The 18,761-nt window shown below is 40.4% G+C and overlaps 1 protein-coding gene across 6 annotated transcripts in view; it reads right to left on the reverse strand.

Annotated features, from left to right (window-relative positions):
- Positions 1 to 364: 364 nt before the first annotated feature.
- The window catches only part of SLC4A8 (solute carrier family 4 member 8), a 96,272-nt gene continuing 77,875 nt past the window's right edge, over positions 365 to 18,761 (reverse strand). For 5 of the 6 annotated variants that reach the window (XM_073213504.1, XM_073213510.1, XM_073213507.1 and 2 more), the window contains 6 exons: positions 17,920 to 17,988; positions 16,642 to 16,815; positions 13,932 to 14,069; positions 10,032 to 10,123; positions 6,884 to 6,979; positions 365 to 5,700 (listed from right to left, as the gene is read on the reverse strand). In XM_073213504.1, the coding sequence (XP_073069605.1) occupies positions 5,688 to 5,700; positions 6,884 to 6,979; positions 10,032 to 10,123; positions 13,932 to 14,069; positions 16,642 to 16,815; positions 17,920 to 17,988 (582 nt within the window). In that variant the 3' untranslated portion in view covers positions 365 to 5,687. The remainder of the gene's footprint in view (positions 5,701 to 6,883; positions 6,980 to 10,031; positions 10,124 to 13,931; positions 14,070 to 16,641; positions 16,816 to 17,919; positions 17,989 to 18,761) is intronic. The other variant, XR_005054154.2, reaches the window with a different exon arrangement.

The raw sequence follows: 18,761 nt of genomic DNA on the forward strand, positions 1-18,761 counted from the left end.
AAAAAACCCTCTGAGTGACAGCAGATTTTTAAGACCTGGATTTCTAGGCAGTGGAGAGTCCTTAAATATGGCAATTGCTTGCATCAGCCTGGCTGTACCTCCAAAATGGGCTTTCTTTTCATGCTGTCCTGGCTCCCTACCCAAACATAAGTCTAAGTGGTCCCTAAAGAAATGGCTTTTCTAGCTGCCTTCCATGGCTCTGCCCCAAGGACTGACTGTTCATGCTCAGTCCCAAGGAGGCGTACATGCTCAGCAGACAGCATGCCCTCCTCTCATTCCCCTTCCTAACCCTTCTTTCCAGGTTCCCAAAGCACTCAGCACTGACTCGCCCCTTGGTGCGGGCTCAAAGAACACCACAGGTATGAATGGTTTACACAGGCTTTATTATTCACTCATCGAGCACAGGAAGGTCTGGGTGGGCAGAGGTGGTACAGCCACCTCCCCTGGCTCACAGACACAGACCGTGGGACCTGGTGGTGAGGGAGAGGGGTCCTAGTCCTACTGCAGATTGCTATGGGATTAGCACAATGACAGTTTGTTCTCGGTTCTATTTACACCATGGAGTGTAGAGAGGGTACATTTCCTACACTAAAAATATATACTTTGGAATCTCCAGAACAAAAATATCTCTATCTCTACATGAGACCTACTAGAAAGAACATAGAAAACAAGGGAAATGTACCAGCACCTCAAGTGGTCCCCTTCCATGGAGGATTGCTTTGCTCTCCATCTGACACCATTAGCTTGGGAGGGCAGCAATATCGAACCAGTCAGACAGACAGACAGACACAGATAAACAGGAGGGAGGCTCATCATCTTGGAGGAGTGAATATGGGAGAAAGGAGGGGGGAGGAGGATTTTGGCCTCTTTTGCGAAAGGAGTAATTGCACATTCAGTTGGGTATTCTGTTTCCAACATTATTGCACGTGTGAAAAACCTGCATGTCAAGAGTCAACTGCAAACCTGCTAAGAGAAGCAAGCCTCTGCAGGCTCCTGATAGGCTCAGTAAAGGGCCGTGGGAGGTTTCTCTCTGTCTCAGGAGATATTAATGCCACCAGCAAGAAGAAAAGGTTCTGTATTCTCCAATGCTGAAAGTGGGTTAGGTTTAAGAAAAATTCTAGTCCTTTTTTTTCAAAAGGATCAGAAACCATCCCATTCCCGTTGAGCACAGAATCTCCTAGAAGAATTATGCTTATGGATGAATCATTCCACTTTCTGAGTCTTCCCATTGAAAAGATTCATATAACACTCCTGTCCTCTTTTCATGTTTCAAACGGTAATACAGTTACTTCACACCTCTTTTGGTTATGAAAAGTAGCCTCCTTTCTGGTAAAGAAATGTTAATGAAGTCAACTGCCCATTCTCTATAGTTAATATAAGAGACAAGGGCATCAAGATTCATAAAGAATAGATTTATTTGGTAGAAAAACCGCTTCTGTTTGGTTCTAGAATGTCTTTTTCAGTGTACAGTGAAATATGGATGAGCCTGGGGCTTGAGAATCCTTAGTCCTTTACACTACATAAGGAAAATAACCATAAAGTCGCCTTTTGAGGAAACCCTAGACCTGTCCAAACTCCTCATGTCCCTAACCACCCCCAACTGGTGGTGATTTTTTGGACTTCTGACCAAGAACTTCTTCCCTGCAAGAATTTGAAAGACTGAGAAAAAAGCGGAAAGGGTACTTGAAGAAGCTGAGTCAGTAAAAGGGAATGGAAGTTATATGATGTCTCCTTTGGCCAGCCAGGGCTCGGGAAGGATTTCTTCCTATGGGAGGCCCGACAACTACAGCCAAAAGAAAGTCAAGATGGCTGAGATCATTCAGTGCAGGGTACCTGAATGCCCTGCTGGGAGGTGGGTTGGGAACCTGAGAATTCCGAGGAAAATGCAGACGCAAACTAGCAGAGACTGCTTCAAAGTCCTAAGAGGAGGGGCTAACTCTCTTGCAAAAGAAGAAATTTAGGGAAGCTGATAAGTAGTAGAGAGAACATACTAGATAGCATTTCTGGTGCTAGTTCAAAGGAAAGCCAGGGGCCCTGCGGTCAAGCATTCCCCTATGCTTTCAAGAAAATGTGGAGACTCAGAACATGAACATTGAAATCGATAGACAAGATGCAGGGAGACTTGCTGACTCCTCTAATAAGAGGGAAGTCTGGAGAGTTGAGTAGGTAGAAAATAAAGTAAAGCTGGGAACTGTCTTTTTTAGATGACCAGAAACCACAGATTTCTACAACCAGAGATATCAGCCACAGTTGCCAGAGCCTGAGATGTCAACCACGCCTGAGATTTAGCACTTACCAGATTTTTATCAAACATCTATGATTAATGTAAAAGTCACATCCCAGATGAAGAGAATTAGCAACTATTCACACTGTCATTGGGAAATACAAGGTTTTCACTACCCCACTATCCAAAGGCAAACTGATATGAATAAGGAGATGGGGATAGGAGCTATATGTGGTAAAGACCTTCTGATAATCCAATCATCAGAACTTTGAAACCACATATAACCACAAAGAGCTAGCCTGCATTTTATGCAACCAAACATATTTGGGAATTTCACAGCATATTTCTGCTGGTCCTCACCTTTCCTCTAGACCAACTCTTCCCTAAAAGTCATGAGCCAGGAAGTAACCCACCCACTTAGCAAGGCCAGTTCTTCCGCTCAGAACCAAGACTCTGCTCACCATCACTTTCTTAAATCCCTGGCCTCCCTCCCTTCCTACCTCTAGACTACTAGCCCATTTGGAGCACTGGCCTGCCAACACTCAAACTACTCCTAAAATCTCCCCTTGTCCTAAGAGATGGACCACTTTTCTGGCTCAAGCAAACCTGGGCACAGAAGCCACCTGACTATGTGCCTTGTTTTCCACCTCTAAGTCAGTTTCTTCTTAATATTGAGCTTAAAAACCCTTTTCTACAGATTAATCTGCCTGTATTTGTCCTCAAGCTATTCTATCAGAGAAGTCTGAGACAGGAACATATAAATGGGAGAATGATCATATTATTTTATTTCCTCAAAGCTTAGGCACGCTGGGCTGTCTAATAGCAGCAGTGCAGTGTTATGGATACACTCTCATTCATCGATAAACACACATGCACACATACACATGCACTGCTGCTGCTTTACCTCTGCTCCCAGTTTCTTACCCCAAACATTGCCCAGCTTGATTCTGCCACCACCTCACCAGCCACAGACCTGAGTTAGGAGGCATTCAGGACTGCGGGTGAGTGAGCGGTGGAGGTTGGGAAAGAGGAGAGAGTAAGAGTAGGGAATGGTTCCACCACTGAGATGTAGCAGAAATGAGGCTGGCTATTGTTTGAGAAAAATCCAGTGGCCTAAAATGATTGGTACAGGCTTTCAAAGGAGCCAGCATTCCTAAGGGGCACTAACCTGGGAGGGTCTGGCTTGGGAAGGGCTCAAAGGTGCACACGTGATCCTTTAATGGCACTGCACAGAATTAACACAGACAGGTTCCCTGCTCTCCGGAAGCCAACGTACACAAGGCATCACAAGACATCAGTGTACTGGGAGAGGGACTTTTCCCGGTCACATTCCTTACAGCCACGCTGAGGCTAGGGAACAGGCAAGGCAGTCACCAACTTCCTTACACAGAGGGGCAAGAGGGAGGAAGAAAAGGGAGAGGTTCTCAGGGAACAGAGGATGACAAAGGAGGCAAGCTGGAGAAAGCAGCCGGAGAGAGACAGGGGAAGTCAGCAAGTAAGCTTTTCCCAGTGGCAAGTTGCCTCCTGGTTTTTCTAAAGTAGGCAGGTAAATGGGTACAACTATTATATTTATCCTAAAATGGTAAAATGTGAAGCTTTGGCTCACAAAGGTTTTAATGCTCATGTAGTTTAAAGAAGCATGTCTGTTCCTGTCTGTACCATATAAAAAGGAAGCCAAGGCTGTCACTATAATAGCTTTGTGAGTAGAAATCAGACAAACCAGAAATAATACCTACATTTCAAAGGGATATCATTTTAATATTTGAAAGCAGTGGGATGTTCAGCCAATAGGCATCGGTATGACCATACACACTGCTTGTTTACAGCAGGCATCTGTTCTGAGAGGCTGGTGTCCATCTTGTGCCAATTGTTTAATATTTTGAAAATGATCTATGTATTAAAATAACTGTGGCTCTAAGAGATAGAGAAATATTAAAGAAATGCAAGATTCCTTCAATATCAAAAGTCCATAGAGTAAGACTAGAATATACTAATATATTTTAAGAGTCTAAGGAATGTAAAATTCAATAAAGTTAAGTAGCCAGCTCTTCACCTATGTAGGAGAGCATACTGGGGGATGTCCCACTATACAAAGATTTTCCAGGATGGAAAACCAGTATGATCAAATTCCCTGGGTACCAAAGTGCTTGCTGGTCACATTCTGTGCACAAAGGAAGGGAAGGCTAATATACACTGGAGCTCATACCCTTCATATTCATTTCAACAGAGAAGAGAAGAGAAAAACTATAAATATAGTTTTAAACTAATACCAAAATTAATCTCACAATTTAATGTTCACTTCCCAATGTGGCTTTTTACATCTGAGAACTAAGACATTTGTCAACCAAAAGAAATCTATGAGGAAGAAACCGCAGGGCTGAAGGTGGTTTTGGTCCAATGAATCGACAATGATTCGCTACTAAGGCAGCCAAGGAGACATTCGTAAGCATTTGGATCTCTCCAGTTACGGAATCAGAATGTGTCCTCAAGAGACAGCAGCAAGACATGGACGCTTCCACAATATGGCCAATAAAACCCTTATTTCCCTTTCTACTCACAAACACTATTATCAAATCTTTCCCAGATATCTAGAAAGAAGACATTACAACAAATCTTCACGCTAGGAAGTTCTTTCTGGTTCTCTAAATGGATTCCTTCAGTAGCAAGTTAAGCTCATTCTATTACTCTGTCCTCAGTGAAACCAAGAGAAGCTGCTTATCCTCACTTACCATGACTGATTTTCCCCCTGGGGCTTTTCCTGCCTAAGCTGAACAACTGATGTCCCTCTTGGCCCTTTCCTTATCCATGGTTCTCACTGACTTAGGCAGACGGTGGCTAGGGAGTGATGAAAACCTGCTGGCTCAGGGGCATCTTGGGGCTGCGGTGCTGGACAGTGCCAGTGATGGCTGACATCCTAGGAGCAGACCCTCCTGGCAGGCTCTGGGTCTGACCGGCACACCCCAGAGTAGGCAAGCAAACCAAGGCCCAGGGCTCCCTAGGAGCCCACAGTTATCTTGGGACTGGAGAGCCTTCCTTTCTCTCTCTGCTCTCCTCCTACTCCCCAACCCCATCCTTTAGGAAGAGGGACCTCATTGAAGGAATCCTCAGCGGCAGAATGGATCCATATGGCTCGGCAGGCCAGCAGAGAGATTCAGGGAATGTATCTGGAAAATGGGAAGCTGGGTCTTCAATGGTGGCCGTTCTGAAGAGAAAGAGAAGCAAAGTACCAACAAGAGGCAGTCTCTGCTTCCACAGTCACAACTGGTGACTGGCTGCTGGGATGGCAATAGCTGGATGCCTTCCAGTGCACACCACGAGTAACTGAATTCTTTGCCATGGCTTTGACATGACCAAGGACGGGGCCGGACTTGGCTGTGCTTCTTCTCTGAGAGACTCACCATCTCCTCTGTAACCAGAACTTCCCTGGGGCACCACATGGCCCAAATCTTCCATCCCAGCAGACTTAGTTGAAGAGACTGAATAAAAGTGTTACAATTAGACAAAAAGGGAACACATGATTCATTCCTGCTTTAAACACAATACTTTGAAGATGTCACCACAATTTGGATCTGCCTATATTTTAAGTTCACTTACAAGTAGACTAGTTCTCAACTAAAAATAACTATGCACATTATACTTTTCGACAGCTGCCTGGATTTTCCTCTGAAGGAAACAAGATTCTATATTTCACTCACATTCAGCACAGATTTATTTTAACCCATTCGATGAAGAAATAATCCACCACTACCACCCACTGGTGGTTGTTACTTTTCAAAGGACTTCAGCTTCTCCTCAGAGCAGTCTCACGATTAAAGCAGTTAGTCATTATTATCCCCATTTTACTGCTGAGTGAACTGAGTGCCAGACACAGTGGCTTGCCAAGTTATACATGGAATTAATAGCTAGACCAGGTCTCCTAATTTCTGGCCTACTGGTTCTTTGTTTTGTTTTTTTCCTTTAACTAGAAAAGTCAACTTTAATAAGACCTAAGATTTTTCCTTCTGTTATCTGACTTCTTAAACTAAAATGGTGTTTAGACTGAATGATTCAAGTAATTTGGGTTCACAGCCTACCCAGTGCAGGCAAAGATGCCTCAAGTCCTTCTGTTTTCTTCATTAATATAGTTTAAGTTGATCTATGCTCTTGGCAAATGATACACACAATTTAGTTTCCAGAATAAGAAAATAGTTACAATATAATATTTCAAAACCTTTACTTAGCAATAATTCTCATTAAGGAACAAGTTAGACAAGTTAAAGTCTGTATCAATCTATCAACACTCTCTGAATATTTTAGCAACTTTATAGTTTGTGTGGTTACAATAACCAGAGAAGCTCTATAGATCTTGAAATAGGAACTAGAAAGGGGATTAAGGTGACAAAATAGGTAAAACAAATTTACATCCCAAAATAATTCCATGCAGACTTTGGGCCTGTGTACATACATGGACAGCTGAAAATAGCATATCTGTACAAATAGTTAGAAAACACTTTCACTTTTCTTAAGCTGATGGCTTTCTTGTGTAGTTAGCAGCAGTCCTGGAGGTGATATTTATTAAACAAATTCAATTTTACAACTAAAATACATTGTATTTTGAACATGATTGCTATTTGTAAAAGCTAGAAATAAATAAAAATCAGCAATTACAGTTCTCATTACCTCTTTTCCTTTGTATTTCCAGAATTCATACTGAGAGCTTTCCAGACCGTGGTTTTAGGCATCTCATCAGAAATATTAATCTCAGAGGGGTCACATCTGAAATCAATGCTTAGAACAGTAAATGTTGACATACAAATAAGATACATATCTCAGTCTCTAGTGATCCCACCCCACCAGAAGGGCAGAGATTAGGTCTGAAGTCACCCAGCTACCAGGCCCCAGGAGCACTAGGAGCCAAATGGTGGGGATGTAGAGAGGCACAGTGGCCCTGGAGGAAGTGCTGAGGGCGGGGCTGCTGTGCCCAGTGGCAGCCAGCCCTGGCCCCACAATTCTGCATTCCTCTGGGTGGCCCTCGGGATGCTGAGGGCAGTGCTGTGATGCTATCAGTGTAGCATCAGGGATTATCACTTACTGGGGGCTCACTGTGTGCCAGGCCTGGTGCTAAGCACTCTTCATTCATTTTTTCCTTTATGTGGCCAAATGCCACATTTGTAATTTACAATATATTATCTCAATTACCACAACAGAAATTATTAATATCTTCATTTTGAAGGTAGAAACCAAAGCTAAGTGACCACACAAGGTTAAACATCAGTACATGAAGAATCAAGGCCTTGAATCCAGGCCTTGTTCTCCTAGAACGTCAGAGTGCAATAAAGATTTCTACAAGCCAGCCTGTCTCCTTTTAAAAGGCCAAGAGAGGAGGCAGCATCCTGGGAGAGACGGAACAGTTGTTCCTACATTGCCACCAGAGAATTCAGTCTATGGCTAATTCCAGAACAACTTGTAGGAAGTTTATTGAGGTCCAAAGATTTCATTTCTTTGGGATCACTTAAAAAAGAAGTTAAACTCAAAGTAAAAGACAGTAAAATGGTGATTGGTTACCAGAGGCTGGGGCTGCGGGAAAGGGAAGATCTTGATCAAAGGGTATAAACTTTCAGTTATAAGATGAATAAGCTCTGAAAGTCTGTGTACAGCATGCTGACCATAGGTAGTGATACTGTACACTTGAAATCTGCTAAGTAGATCTCAAGTGTTCTCACCACAAAAAATAAAAAGAATGGTAACTAAACACCCAAAATATATAAAGAACTCACATGCCTCAACACCCAAAAAGCAAATTACCTGATAAAAAAATGGGCAGAGTATATGAACACACACTTCTCCAAAGAAGAAATTCAGATGGCCAACAGGCACATGAAAAGATGCTCCACATCGCTAATTATCAGAGAAATGCAAATTAAAACCACAATGAGATATCACCTCATGCCAGTTAGGATGGCCACCATCGAAAAGACTAGGAACAACAAATGCTGGTGAGGTTGCGGAGAAAGGGGAACCCTGCTACAATGCTGGTGGGAATGTAAGCTAGTTCAACCATTGTGGGAAGCAATATGGAGGTTCCTCAAAAAACTAAAACTAGAAATACCATTTGACCCGGGAATCCCACTCCTAGGAATTTACCCAAAGAATACTACTTCTCAGATTCAAAAAGACATATGTACCTCTATGTTTATCGCAGCATTATTTACAATAGCCAAGATATGGAAGCAACCTAAGTGTCCATCAGTAGATGAATGGATAAAGAAGATGTACATATACACACTGGAATATATTCACCCAAAAGAAAGAAACAAATCCTACCATTTGCAACAACATGGATGGAGCTAGACGGTATTATGCTCAGTGAATTAAGTCAGGTAGAGAAAGACAAATACCAAATGATTTTCCTCATTTATGGAGTATAACAGTGAAGCTAAACTGAAGGAACAAAACAGCAGCAGACTCACAGACTCCAAGAAGGGACTAGTGGTTACCAAAGGGAAGGGGTGTGGGAGGGCAGGTGGGAAGGGAGGGAGAAGGGGATTGTGGAATATCATGATTGGTGCACATGGTGTATGTGGGGTCATGGGGAAGACAGTGTAGCTCAGAGAAGACAAATAGGGACTCTGTGGCATCTTACTACACTGATGGACAGTGACTGCAATGGGGTATGGGGAGGGACTCAATAATAAGGGTGAATGTAATAACCATATTGCTTTTCTTGTGAAACCTTCATAAGAGTGTATATCAATGATACCTTAATTAAAAAAAAGAATGGTAACTATAGGAGGTGATCAATGTGTTATTCGTTTGATTGTAGTAGCCATTTCACAGTGGACACATGTATCAAAACATCACACTGTATGTCTTAAATATATATACTACATTTGTCAAAAATAAATAAATAAAAGACTTTCCTCATTTCCCCCTCAGTATGAACCATAAGCAATTCAATGATTCAGCAATAAACTATCCAGGATCTAAATGACCCAGATCCCCTGTCTCTTCCTTGTCTGTCCCCTCTCAACCTCTGGGCTTCTTTCAGCTGGTATGTACCTTTCCACAGTGGAAACTAAATTCCAGGAACAAAACCACAAATGGACCAATTTAGTTTGCTATGACCTTACTGAGCAATCAGTTTGATAAAGGTGCTAAGATCATTGGCCGAATTAAGGAATTTTGGGGATCCTAGTTCAGTTCCCCCTCGGCTCCTAGGGCTGTAGATGCCAGCAGCCAAGCTGGAAGGGCTGTCTCTGCCCATCCCCAAAGAGTTGCCTACATGTGAGAATTCATGGCCACCAGGCTGAGAACTCTCTGGAAATAAAGACCATATCGTATTCATCTTTGGAAGGTGGGAGAGAAAGGCAGCAGGAGCACTGGTTTGAGGAGTACAAAGACTAGGGTTAGAATTAAAACTTTTTACTTAGAGCACTGTGACCTTTGGCAAACTACCTAAAACCCTACAAGCCTGTTTCCTCACTGTACAAATGTGGATAACGAGGCTTATGTCAGAGAGTTGTTGTACAGATTAAATGAGAGCACATAAGTAAACCTTCTAGCACAGCCTTGGCATGGAGAAGGCATTCAGTACACGGGCTCCCTTACCTGATTCCCAGCACCTGGTATAGTGCCTGATGCATGGCAGGTACTTAGTAAACCACGAAAGGAAAAGGTGTTTTCATCTTTGGAAAAAGGTTGGAACTGGGAGGCTGAATGTTAGCTCTTTAAACCAGCAATGGCCTTTGTGACACCACCACCACCACAAAGTCAGAACGTTTACAGAATAACCAACACAGTAAACTCCTTGGTGTTTTGGGAGTTTTACCTGAAGCTGTTGTTCTTTCCAGGACTACTTAGTAACTTCCTGCTCTCTAAGGGGAACTTGTCTCCCCCGATGTCTAACATTTTCTCAGCCTCCTGGAAGAAAAGAAGATGTTATACATTGGACCAACTAAAACCATAGGTCTACACCAGCCCATTTTTCCATCATCACAATTTCTACCTGATTTTCTCTTGCATTTATTACAAGAGTGTAGCTGTGTTCTCTCACAGATTTAACTTATCACAAAAAGAGAGACATCCATATACTTGTACCTATGGAACAGAATTTTTTTTAAAAAAGTAACTTGAATCTGAGTAAGCTTCTAGATCCAACAACCAGTTTACTGGAAATACAGGAGACAGAAGAACATGTTAAATGACACTAAAGTAAAATCTAAATGGTCAAAGACCCAGTTTCTTCAACAAAAAGAAAAAAATGTAACAGATTTGAGAAACATATCAACCAATTGCAATATATGGACCTTATCTGGATCCTAATTCAAACAGACTGTTAAAAATAATAATAAGGCAATTGGGGAAATATGAATTTGACTATTCTTTCTACATTTTTATATGTTTGAAATCTTGCATAAAATATTTTCTTAAAAAATAATCCCATTCATTTAAATGAAATAATTATCTAGAAAAAAGTATGTACAAAGATGTTTACAGTACTATAATTAATATAAAACCTAAAACAACCACAAATTTTAACAAAGAATGTTTAAACTAAATTTTTGAGCGTTTAATGAAATACATTAAGAATGTTCATTAATGTTTTAATTATAATTTAATGTTTAAATAAATTAATAATTTTAAAGAGATGCATAATTGATATGCAGCCATTAAATGATTCTTTATTACTTAGACATATATAAACATGAGAGTGCTTATGAAATCAAGTTGAAGGGAAATATCAGACCACACACACATACACACAAATATACAATTATTACAGTTATGTGAAAATTATGTTAAGGATTTAAAGAGAACAGAAAGAAATGAACATAGATGTTGGATGCTGATATGAAATTTTGGGGTGGTGATGTCTCAATTTCTTTTTCTCATTTCATTTAGCTTTTAAAATAATTTTATAAAGTAAAACATATATTAGCAAATTTATGTCAGAATTTTTTGAAAATAAGGAGTATGTTTACCAGCCACTTAATATCCAAAAGAGATCCCCGTTTTTTCCTTCCAAACTTGCTTTTCCTAGGTCTTCCCCATCTTAACAAACAGCACAACCATTCATTCAATTGTTTACTCCAAAAATCTAAGTCTCATCCTTGATTCCTTTTTCATCCATGTTCACTATACATTAACAAAACCTGTTGGCTCCTATCTTCAAAATAAGTTCCCTGACCCAGCCACTCTCACCACCTATGCCTTAGACTAAGCCAACACACCTCTTGCCTGTACTGTCACAGACTCTAACTGATCTCCTGGCTCCCTCTTTCCCCCTTCCAGTCTCACTGGCTTTCCTGATGTCCCTCAAGATAATTTCTGCTTCAAGACCTTTGCATGTGCGATACCCCTGGCCTGGAATGTTCATACTTCTAGTTCTCATGACTTGTCCCTCATTTTACTCAGGTTTCTGTTGAGATGTCACTTTAGAGGAGTCATCTCTGATCACCCTATATAAAGTAACTCCCTCACCCCTTTATTTTATTAAAACATATCACTACCTATAATTTTATATATATATATATATATGGGCTTATAATTGTTAAAGCTTACTTAATAATTCAAAACAGACACATAGACCAATGGAACAAAATTGAAGCCCAGAAATAAACCCATGCACATACAATTGACTAATATTTGACAAGGGAGCCAAGAATACTCAATGGAGAAAGGATAGTCTCTTCAATAAGTGTAGTTGGGAAAACTGGATATTCACTTGTAAAAGAATGAAACTGGATTTCTAATTTACACCACTCACAAAAATTAACTCCAAATGAATTAAAGACTCACACGTAAGACCTGAAACAGTAAAATTCCTAGAAGAAAATACAGGAGAAAAGCACTTTGGCATTGTTCGTGGCAATGATTTTGTGGATATGACACCAAAAGCACAAGCAACAAAAGCAAAAATAAGTAAGTGGGGCTACATCAAACTAAAAAGCTTCTGCACAGCAAAGGAATGATCAACAAAATGAAAAGGCAATCTACAGAATGGGAGAAAATACTTGCAAAGCACATATCTGATAAGGAGTCAATATCCAAAATATATAAGGAACACATATATCTTAATAGTAAAAAAAAAAAACCCAAATAATCAAATTTTAAAATAGGCAAAGACTTGAGTAGACATTTTTCCAAAGAAAACCTGAAAATGGCCAACAGATACATGAAATGGTGCTTAACATCACTAATCATCAAGGAAATGCAGATCAAAACCACAAAGAGATATCACCTCACACCTGTTAGGATGGCTATTATCAAAAAGACAAGAGATAAGTGCTGGTGAGGATGTGGACAAAAGGGAACCCTGGTGCACTGTTAGTGGGAATGTAGACTGGTGCAGCTACAATGGAAAAGAGTAAGAGGTTCCTCAAAAATTAAAAACAGAACTACCATATGACCCAGCAATGCCACTTCTGACTATACATTCAAAGGAAATGAAATCAGTATCTCAAAGAGAGATATGTACCCTCATGCTCACTGCACCATAATTCACAACAGCCAATACAGGGGACAACCTCAGGGTCCATTAACAGATGAATGGATAAGGAAAAGCTAATATATATATATATATACAATGAAATATTATTCAGGCATTAAAAAGAAGGAAATCCTGGCTTTTTCTATGAATGAAACTTGAGGGTATTATGCTAAGTGAAATAGTCAGAGAAAGACAAATATTGTATGATCTTACTTATATGTGGAATCTGAAAAACTGAAGTCATAGAAACAGAGAACAGATTGGTGGTTGCCAAGGTTGTAGGAAATGAGTGAAAGTGGTCGAAGGGTACAAACTTTCAGTTTAAGATGAGAAAGTTCTGGGGATGTAATGTACAGCATGGTGACTATAGTTAAGAAGACTGTATAGCATATTTCAAAGTTGCTAAGAAGATAGATTTTAAAAGCTCTCAACACACAAGCACACGCACACACACAAACACTGTGACTGTGTTAGGTGATAGACATGTTAAGTAACCCTATTGTGGTAATCATTTGGTGCTATATATATATATATATTTGTTATATACCTTAAATTTACATAATGTTATATGTCAATTACATCTCAATAAAGCAAAAAAATCTTTAAAACTCAAGATATTAGAAGAAATGTCTTTTAAAATATATTTCAAAGGACACTATTTCAGACACTAACTATATTTGGAAACATTTTCTGGCTCATTCATTTCTTGGTCTGGTATTTTCATTTTGCTACACATCCATTCTTTGCACAGTTAGGCCATTGACTGAGGGTCCATTATGTGGATGGCAGATGCCAAGTGCTGAGGGAAATGAGTGGGGACAGAAAAGTCCTATGCAAGGCGTCTTTGCATGGTGCCAACCACAACACCATCTGCAATTAGGGACATAACAAATACTTTCAGAAAACAATAGGCTTTGCACACTTGACAAATTAGACCTTTTGGGAGATGATGAACCATTAGATCTGATAATTAGAGCAGATTCTATGTTCATATTCTAAGTGTGAACCTGGTGAGTAAACTGTAGACAAACAAAGGAAAAAACAACTGGTCTTAATATGAAGGACAGGCAGGGATAAGAATCCTTAATCTATTCTCACTGAAAACATCTTTGGAATATTCTTCCCAGCTCCTAAGTAGAACCTTTGGGAGTCCAGACATGCTGGCGTTTCACTGGCCCTTCCCATGCTCCGTGATTTGAGGCTGCCCTAAGTGTACAGATGATGTAAGAACCAGATGACCTCTGCCTCCTTGGCCTTCTTTTTGGCATCATCCAACTTCTTCTTTTTGCTTTCAGGCATGAGATCATCTAACCAGCTCAGCTCTCGCTTAGAGAAACAGAGATCCATGACTTTCCTGACAAAGACCAAGGCCAAAACCTGAAGAAAAATAAAGAAAGGGAATTAAAGGGGCTCATCTCCTTTTTGGAGTTAAAAGCAAAGTCTTATTTCCATACCCGACTAGGACATTTCAAGCAAACTCATAATAATCATAATAGCTGCTTTTCACTGAGTACCCTCTTTGTACCACATACTAAGTGTTTTCTATACAATTCACCAAAACATGAATGTAAAAAGAAAAGGTAACATACATACAATGAAATGTTATTAGTCATAAATATTTTATTTAACTATCATCATAACAACCCTACAACTTGGAAATCAACCAATGTAGTTGTCTCATTGAAAAGAGAAGCCTTTCCTGTGCAGATGTCCCTAAGAGCTGCGTTCCTGCTTGGGGCCAGCAGGGTAGGCTACCGGGCCGATGTGGTGGAGAGCCTCTGCACGGAGCACAGCTGTGTTGGAGCCAGACATGCCCAGCCCAAGCAGGCCTCACTGTGGGGTGAGGGGATCTTGAAGGACCATCTGGATTCCCTCCAATCTTTTGTCTATACATTTCACTGCAAAGTCCTACCTGGCCTAACACTCATTTATAAGTGAGAAACTGAGGCCCAGGGAGAGAAAGTGACTGGCCTAATATCTGACAGCTAATTTCCTCAATAGAAACAGGTCAGGGTGTCTCAACTTCTGTTCCACTTTTTTGCCATAAAGGTCATTTTACCAATAATAACTCAGAATAACCTACCTGGATTGACTGGTGCTCACCAGCTAAAACTGAAACAAAGTAAATCAGGCTTATTAAATTCAACCACATTTCTCCCTATTTTCAATGACTATTTTCCCAATAAATCCAAAATTGATAGTATCCCTTCCAGGAGTTATCAGGAATTTTCTGTTTCTTTAACCAAACACTCAACCCTTGAACATAACACCCAAATGCAGAGCTCTATATGTGTTCTGACAAAACTGAGAGACCATCAGGAAGGTACATATCCAGGGGATGAAGGAAAAAGACTCCTGCTCCAGTTTCCTCACCCTTGAATATTCTCCCAGGAAGAGAGAGTTCAAAAGTACCTAAACAAGTACAAAACATTACCCTCACTGCCTTTTCTTTCCAGCAGCCCACTGAATCCTCAGCACCCTTACGACACAGAGTGAGAAAGAGAGGAAGGCATCAAGAGCAGAATATGAGACAGTGAGGTGGTCAGGTGGTAAGAATCTCATCATCACCCTAGTTGAAGGAAGCAGCCTGCCACCTATTGCACCTCACACAGTTCAGCTTCCCTAGTCACCTTTCCAAAGCTCCGGCTTCAGTTAGAAAGGAGGTAAGGTTGTCCAGACACTTATCAGTGCTAGACCAACTTCTTCCCCTCTCTTTGTGGCTTGAAACTGCATTTCCACCACTTTAGACACTTCTGATTACAATCAATTCTGAGTTGGAACTACATTACTGTGAAGTAATATGAAAATTATTGCAAACATGAAGAATCCTCTCCATGTCAGATTCACAAAGAGAGAGAGAGAGAGAAAAGGAAAGGTAGCCTTGAAAATAAGCATGGCAAACTGCTACACACAAGTATTCATATTTCAAGATCCCAATAGTAATGCTGCTCCTGCAAAGATGAACCAAAAAAACCCCACAAAAACTTACTATCAATAAGGGATTAATATCTAGAATGTACTACTAAAACTCAACAACAAAAAAATTTTTTAATGGGCAAAGGACTTGAACAGACATTTCTCCAAAGAAGATGTATACAAATATCCATGAACGTATGAAAAGGTGCTCACAGTCATAAGGGAAATGTAAATCAAACCCCAATGAGATACCTGTTCACACGCATTAGGATGACTATTACCCAAAAACAAAACAAAACAAAACAAAAACAAGAAAATATGTGTTGGCAAAGATGTGGAGAAATTGGAACCTTGTACACTGCTGAAAGGATTGTAAAATGGTGCTGCCACTATAAAAAACAGTATGGTGGTCCCTCAAAAAATTAAAAATACTTCAACCATAAGATACAGCAATCCTACTCCTGAGTATATACCCAAAAGGCCTGAAATCTGGAACTCAAATATTTGTGCAATCCATGTTTATAGCAGTAGTATTTACAATAGCCAAAAGGTGAAAAAATCCAAGCACCTATTGACAAATGAACAGAACAGAATGTGGTATGTATGTATATATATATATATGTATATATAATACGCACACAGTGGAACATTATTCATCCTTTAAAAAGAATGAAAATTCTGACACATGCTACAACTTAGATGAACTTTGAAGACATTATGCTATGAAATAAGCCAGACACAAAAGGACAAGTACTATATGACTGCTTATATGAGATAACAAGAGTAGTCAAATTCATAGAGACAAAAAGTAGAATGGTGGTTGCCATAAGCTAGTGGGAGGGAGGAGGGGGCTATATTTGATGTGTAGTGTTGCATGTACACATTACATGAAAGAGTTCTGGAGATGAATTGTGGTAACAGTTGCACAACAATGTGAACATACTTAAGGCCACTGAACTGTACACTTAAAAATGGTAAATTTTATGTTATATCTATTTTATTTTAAAGCAAGTAATACTTTTTAAAAACTCACCATCATCGGAAAGACAATGGCAGCTGGAGATGCCTTGATGACCCACAGCAGGACAAGGCAGGTCAGCTGGATGAGGGTAAAGAGGTGCACTTTGCGCAGTGGCACATGCCGAAGGTAGATGAAATCTGGCTGGTGCTTTGTGGGCATCCCGAAGAGCTTCAGACGATCAAAGAACTGAAAGGAGGAAACTGGCATTGTTTTCGGGAGTCTTCTCTGGGTCAGAAGCCTTGTTAGACCCATGCATGCTACTTACATGACCTGCTCTGAAAGGTAGGTAATACCATTGCCACTGGACAGAAATGGAAACTGAGACAGAGAGAACAGGTAATTTGGCCAAGGTTGGTAAGTGACAGCCAAAATTTGAAATCATCTTTTCTAATTCTATGTTCAAATTCTTTCTCCTATCCCACATGGTGGTTCCTGAGAGAGATCTTCCTCAGGTAGTGTTGAAAACAAAATAAACCAATGGCATCTTTCTGTTTATTATCAAAACCAAATCTCTTACTTGTTCTTTGAGGAGTTGGTAGCTTTTCATTGATTATTTATAGTAAAAAGATAAAATAAAACATAACAACATTCTGAACATAGAAAATATGACCTTCCTTATATTATAAAAAGGAAAACAGACTAAATGACCTTCCCAAGGTCACATCAGAACTCAATGTATAAGAATTACCACTGGACATTGCATAAAACCAAAGAGGAGGCAGTCACGAAAAGCAGCAGCAGCTAAGTTATCACCTGGGCACCCAAGGGACAAGCTCCTGATTTTCTCTGTTCAAAGGACTTAGAGGAATGAGTTGCTACATGGGAAAAGGCAGAGTATGGCAGGAAGTAATAATTGGCTCACCTGGAGCAGCTTCCACCACTCCCCAATTTCTTCACCAATGTACCCCCAGTTAAACTCTCACACGCACTTTGGGCTGGCACTAATAGCACTGTCCACGTGTGGAAGCTGGTTTGGTTCTTGACCAACCTTTCAGATCTAAGTTTACCAGCATCTGACAAAGCACCTAGTGTTTAACACATGCCTAATAATTGTTGATAATTAGCAAATGACTACAACCATGACATCGAGCCAGCCCTCCCATAAGTCTCTGTGCCCTCATGCCAACATGACTATATTTTTCCCGATGTCCAAAGAAATGTCTAACCAGCAAGATTAGGAAATGGCTTCCCAAGACCCGGTTTGTGCTTCCTTTTGGAAGCTGTCCCTCCCTAGTCAGGACTGGTGAGCTCACAGTGAGAAGACATCGTTTGGGCTGACCCGTGCAATACCTGAATTCCCTGTAGTGAAGAAACTCCCATGTAGAGGAAAACTCCATAGAGCACTGGCATCGGGATAAACTGAAAACAAAGGGCAGAGAGACCAGGAATTAAATTCGGTATCAAAAGACTATATAAAATTTTTAATCTCCAAGAAGGAAGCAATGTCACAAAACTGTAAAAATGTTGCATTAGTTTCTGCTGCCTTTATATGATTTGGAAGTAGGAGCCAACCCAGAAGCTGAGAATGGTAAAAATCATTTTGTTCTGAAATGAAATAATTACATGTGACTATAATCTGGTCCTGGTTAAGCCATAGGCTTCACTTCCTATCCTTGTCTGGCTTTTCCTCCCCCAGGGGATGGGCAGACACGCAGGCAACACACACACACACACTCACACACACACCCCTCTTACACAGAACTGATACCTTTTGTGCCACACAATCATCTCCTTTTGTGTAACACACAAAGTCTTTTGGAATCGCACTATCATTTCCTCAGAGATTTGGTGTGTTTTAACATGAACTAAAAAAGTCTTTTTTTTACTAACCAGAGACTTGAGGGCAGGAGTAGGGAGGTATCTTATCAGAGAGGGAATGATATAGGGGGAAATACCAACATTATTATATCACACGAATATATACATGCACCTGCAACATCATATCTATCAATCTATCTACCTCAGAGCAACTCTATGAGGTAGGGAAATTAGGCAGGTAGAAAGCAAGTCAAGGAAAGTCTCACAGCTGAAGATTAAACTCAGCATGCTTTTGTTCTGAGGCTAAAGAACATCCCCAAACATAACTCCTCCAAGAGCAAGAAAACCCCCATTGGAGTTTATGGTGTCACAGC

This window comes from Manis javanica, chromosome 10 (assembly GCF_040802235.1).
Source record: "Manis javanica isolate MJ-LG chromosome 10, MJ_LKY, whole genome shotgun sequence".
NCBI lineage: Eukaryota > Metazoa > Chordata > Mammalia > Pholidota > Manidae > Manis > Manis javanica.